Raw genomic sequence first — 4,995 nt, 5'->3', positions numbered from 1 at the left:
GCCCAGGCGCCGGGGTCCCCGCGGCCCCAGGGCGGCCGATGTAGCGGCGGTCGGGAGGGCCGGAGCCGGCGGGGGGCCCGGGAGGGCAAGCGCCGAGCATTTTGCAGTGCTGTTTTGGAGGGGGGCGGGGGTTGGAGGAAGCGGAAAGCCGCGCCGAGTCGCCGGGGACCTCCGGGGTGAACCATGTTGAGTCCTGCCAACGGGGAGCAGATCCACCTGGTGAACTATGTGGAGGACTACCTGGACTCCATCGAGTCCCTGCCTTTCGACCTGCAGAGGAACGTCTCGCTGATGCGGGAGATCGACGCGAAATACCAAGGTACGGCGGTGATGGATGGGCGGGGGCGGCTGCGGCCACCGGGTCCGCGCGTTGGGCGGCCGGTCCTGCTGCACCGGCCAGCGGCGGTCCACGGGGCGGGAACAAAAGGGCTGGCGCCTCCGATCGGTCGAGGTCCGGTGCGGGGCCGGGGCCCGAGGAGGAAGGAGCGAGCGGCTCGCTGCAGGCTGCGCAGCCAGAGCGCTCTTTGTAGTGAGCGAGGCGGCGGTGGGGCGGGGGAGGGGGCAACGGAGGGGCGGCCGCAGTTCGCGCGTGCTGGACCGACGCCGCCCCCGACCCCTCGCCGCCGCCCCCGGCCCGGTCCCGGAGCCACGTTATATAAAGTCCTCGTGCTGTCCGAGCTCGGGGTCGCTCGCCGCCCCCGCCAAGGCTCCCTTGGCGCTGGACGCGGCAGAGTGGGGCCGACTGAGAGGGGCGATGCCGCCGGGTAGTTTGCGGAGGACGAGGGCTTTTTTCGGTTGTGCGGTGGATGGGGAGGGGAGGGGAGGAGCGCAAACGAGGAAGGCGCCCATCTGTGCTTCGCTCAGGCGGCTCGGAGCGGAACGAGGCTGGGGAGGGGACCTGTGGGTCCTGCCGTGCAGACCCGGCCGCCCAGAGTGTCGGAGAGCGGTGCAGGCTCCGTGCCCGCCGGGAATTGCAGGCTGTTGGGGAAACTTTCCTGTGCGATCAGCAGAGGCGTTGGAGGTCCCGTTTTGAATGTGGGTCGTTGTTCTGAGTTTACTAATGTTTACAGGGCTGCGCAGCAGGGAAACCGACAAGTTGGGGCGGGGGAGTGGAAGCTATCGCTTGCCGAAACGTACACCAGACCTGCACTAAGTAAAGCGCCCTTGCGCGCTCTGCCGAAGACGTAGCTTCGCAGCGTTTTTTATAGGAACTTCATTAGCATATTGCTGAACGTTCCGCCTCAGCCTCCCTATGATTGGTTGTGACGTCTCCCGTGGAATGTCCTTATCAGTCAATTGTAGTGCGATTGGTCACTGCGCCGGGTAAGGGTGGGGCTTGCTCAATGAGTGGCATGGGTCTGTTTCCCCTGTCTTCTTTTTTCCTCTTTCGGAGAGGGTGGGGCGTAGGGAGGAGGTCGAGTTTAAAAGCTTTCGGGTCGTTCGGCCTCCGGCCTAGGGTTGGCTCCTGGTGCTACTGGGGTGGGCTCTGCGGTCAGGTCTTGCACTTAGATTGGTGGTTCTCTGGCCTCCGCCCTCTGGCTCCCTGTTTCTTATTGGCGGCGGCTCTCGGGGCGGGGCGTACTTGTCTCTTTCCATTGGCGGGAGTCTGCCCTGCCCCTTCCCGCCCAAGTCTTTGACGGAGTCCGGCCACTTCCGGCCGAAGATTGCAGGCGTCACCTGTGATCATGTGTGTCGTTTCGGGCTGCGGGCTCTGGCTCGGTAATCCGCAGGAGCTGCGGGCCACCTCTCCGCCGGCCCGAGGGTGCGCCCTCCCCTCAGGGGGCCTGCTGCCTGAGGGCACTTCGCGGAGCGGCGGTTCAGCTTCTGTCCCCGGGCAGTCAGGGCGACGTCTGCGCGCCGCGGGGAAGCGGGTGGTTTCGCTGTCGCTGGCCGAGGCACCCGCCCTCGGCGGCCGGCGGCACCTGGTCACTGTCGGTGTGCCACCCGCGAGGAGGACTGATTCGCCAGACGAAGACCTGCTCTTGAAGTACTGGAATGTGGGCTTGTGTGAGACAGAAATACACAGCAGTAGTCGGGCGGTGCAAATTGCACCGGTCCCGGTTCTTTCTGTAATGCTGGTGGGGGTTTTTATTGTAGAACATTTTACAGGGTCAGCCGTTTTGTGAAGCACGGGGCCTGGTGTCGCTGCTCTTTTATTGCTCCCAGTGGCTGTTTTTGTTTTTATTTTTGTTTTGTTTTGTTTTGTTATTTGTACCAGGAATGAAACGCAGAACCTCACCTTGCCAGGCAGGCACTGCGCCGCTGAGCTGTACTGCCAGCCTTCAGGGGCTGTTTTGACAGAGACGCTCCGATGTGTAGGTGGGAGTTGCTTCCTGGTAACTCCCTGCAGGGGAGACCTCACTTGGACGTGCCCTTCTTGTGGCGTAGAGGAAGCTTGTGTTAGCAGTATGACCGCATTGTATCTTCTCAGAAATTCGATTACTGGTTAAGCCAGATACAGCTCTGAAACTTGCAGCCCATTTTTAAAAATCACACTTTGACATCAGACTTGCCAGAGTTAGATGAGTAGATTTGCAGAATGAGTTAGGGTAGACTGTGAGACCCTGGTGTCCCTCCTTAATGATGACAGTCTGCATAGTTCATGTAGGAAACACCTTCAGAGCCCGATACAGTCCTTTATTATTTCAGTGTGCTTCAGCACGGCCCGCGCTCACATGTTTATTGTAGAGCCAGGTTGAAGCTTCTCCTTATGGTCTGCAAAGGTGGTGTGCAGTGTCCCTGACATCTCCAGCCCTCCACCCCCACTTGCCGTCTAGCTGGAGAGCTGGTGTTAGGACACAGCAGTACTTGAGGAGAAAAATCTGGTGCTGTTTATTGTTCAAGAAAAATAATTTGGGGACTTTTTGTATCTAAATAGGCTTTTTTTTTTTTCTTTCAGAACCAGGGATTGAACTCAGGGCCTTGTGCTTGCCAGGGAAGCGCTTATTCTACCGAGCCATCCTAACTAGGCTTTTGTCAAGAATATTTAGTTGCTAGGAGATAGCTCATCAGACCAAAGTGCCTCCTTTGACAAGCTCAGGCAAGTGCGGCGCGCCAGTTTGATTGCTGGCACCACATGCTTGAGGGGTGGGGGGACCACTGGGCCGGCCAGCGTCCTGATGTCGTGGTGCACAGCTGTAATCCTAGCGCTGGGGAAGCTGAAAGCTGGAGGATCACTGTGAGTCCAAGCTGCATAGTGAGACCCTCAACAACCAAATACGTTAATACATGCATGTATATTTAGCTCCTGTGTTTTAATTATATCGTTCTATCATCTTTCCTGAGGAATTACCTAACTTTACTTGCCAAACTATACTTCTGAATCACACACGCTGTTTCTAGCTTGTGTAGGAAAGTTTAGAATCAATAGCAGAAGTGTTTTGTTTCTCATGTTATTAATCTGTAGCTTACTTCTACTGCCCTAAAAATGACGTTGTAAGCAATAAATGTAAAAGTAAGTTAAAGCAAAACTAAGCTGTGCTTTAGCTTTAAGTTGTGGTTCAGGTTTATTACAACCGGACAGTACTTGTTTTCGGTAGTATTGAAGGCCGAGATGCAGGACCTGCCCCAAGTGACCCCTGCCCTGAGGGCCTCCGTGCCCTTGTCTGGATCGCAGGCTCTGTCCCCGGGGCTAAGCCCTGGGAGCTGTAGATCAGTTTGTTCAGGGTGGTATGGCCGAGATGGGAACTGTAATCCGGACACGCGCTGTCATCGAGTTTAAAAAGACGTGCAGGTGGCAGGATTTCTACTTTGGAAACAACCCCCCCCCCTTCTGTCCTCTCCAGTTAACCCTTCATTCCCCAGAGGCTGAGCGGGCCCTCCGCGGTGCGACGCACTGTGTAATGTGCGCTTTCTCTGTTCGCAGAGATCCTGAAGGAGCTGGACGAGTACTATGAGAAGTTCAAGCGCGAGCCGGACGGCACCCAGAAGCGGCGGCTGCTGCACTGCATCCAGCGGGCCCTGATTCGCAGCCAGGAGCTGGGAGATGAGAAGATCCAGATCGTGGGTCAGATGGCAGAGCTGGTGGAGAGCCGGGCCAGGCAGGTGGACAGCCACGTGGAGCTCTTCGGGGCCCGCCAGGAGCTCGGCGACACCGCTGGCAGCCTTGGCAAGGCTGGCCAAGATAAGTCCAAGAACGAGACAATCAGCTCAGCAGAAAAGCCCAACAACAAGCGGTCCAGGCGGCAGCGCAATAACGAGAACCGAGAGAACGCCTCTAATAATCATGAGCACGACGACCTCACCTCAGGAACACCCAAGGAGAAGAAAGCGAAGACCTCAAAGAAGAAAAAGCGTTCCAAGGCCAAAGCGGAGAGGGAGGCATCCCCCGCAGACCTCCCCATCGACCCCAACGAGCCCACGTACTGTCTGTGCAATCAGGTCTCCTATGGAGAGATGATAGGCTGCGACAACGACGAGTGCCCCATCGAGTGGTTCCACTTCTCGTGCGTGGGGCTCAACCATAAACCAAAGGGCAAGTGGTACTGTCCCAAGTGTCGGGGCGAGAACGAGAAAACGATGGACAAAGCCCTGGAGAAATCCAAAAAAGAGCGGGCTTACAACAGGTAGTTGGCGGACACCTGGGACCCGGGGCGGCGTGCCAGCGTGTTCATGCCATCGATCGCGCTGGACATGTGGACGTTGGCTCGCGTGTGTTTTTAAAGGACGCTCCTGGGAGGGGACGCAGGGTTCTCTGCGCTTGCTTTCCCTGCCACACTTGTTGCCGGACAGTGGCCTGTGGATCAATGTTTTAGAAACTGCAAATATAGGTTTGAGTCCAACACTTCAATGAGTCTCAGACTGATTTTTGCAGGGTGGGGGTGTGATTTGGAGGCAGCCTAGCACAGTAAGTGCGGAAAGTAAAAGCTTTGTTTAGCTGTTTTATGTCAGTACAATGTCACACTTCCGGTTAGTTGGGTTGCTCGCACTACAGCCTGCAGTGGTGTCTCTCGCTACATCCTCACAGGTGGACATAGTGCACATCCTCACAGCCGC

The 4,995-nt window shown here is 57.1% G+C and overlaps 1 protein-coding gene across 5 annotated transcripts; it reads left to right on the top strand.

The window, feature by feature from the left end:
- The first annotated feature begins 58 nt into the window (after positions 1–58).
- Positions 59–4,783, top strand: Ing1 (inhibitor of growth family member 1). Of its 5 annotated transcripts, none has more exons than XM_023715230.1 (2): positions 59–319; positions 3,866–4,783. In XM_023715230.1, the coding sequence occupies exons 1-2, from the start codon at positions 184–186 to the stop codon at positions 4,567–4,569; spliced, it is 840 nt and encodes a 279-aa protein (XP_023570998.1). In that variant the 5' UTR covers positions 59–183; the 3' UTR covers positions 4,570–4,783. The 5 variants fall into 5 exon arrangements, with proteins under 5 accessions (XP_023570998.1, XP_023571002.1, XP_023571000.1 ...); XM_023715234.1 differs by lacking the exon at positions 59–319 and adding an exon at positions 1,652–1,987; XM_023715232.1 differs by lacking the exon at positions 59–319 and adding an exon at positions 1,652–1,997.
- The last annotated feature ends 212 nt before the right edge of the window (positions 4,784–4,995 follow it).

This window comes from Octodon degus, unplaced genomic scaffold (genome assembly GCF_000260255.1).
Source record: "Octodon degus isolate 3935 unplaced genomic scaffold, OctDeg1.0 scaffold00039, whole genome shotgun sequence".
NCBI classification, from domain to species: Eukaryota; Metazoa; Chordata; class Mammalia; order Rodentia; family Octodontidae; genus Octodon; species Octodon degus.
This window is presented reverse-complemented; position numbering and strand designations above follow the sequence as displayed.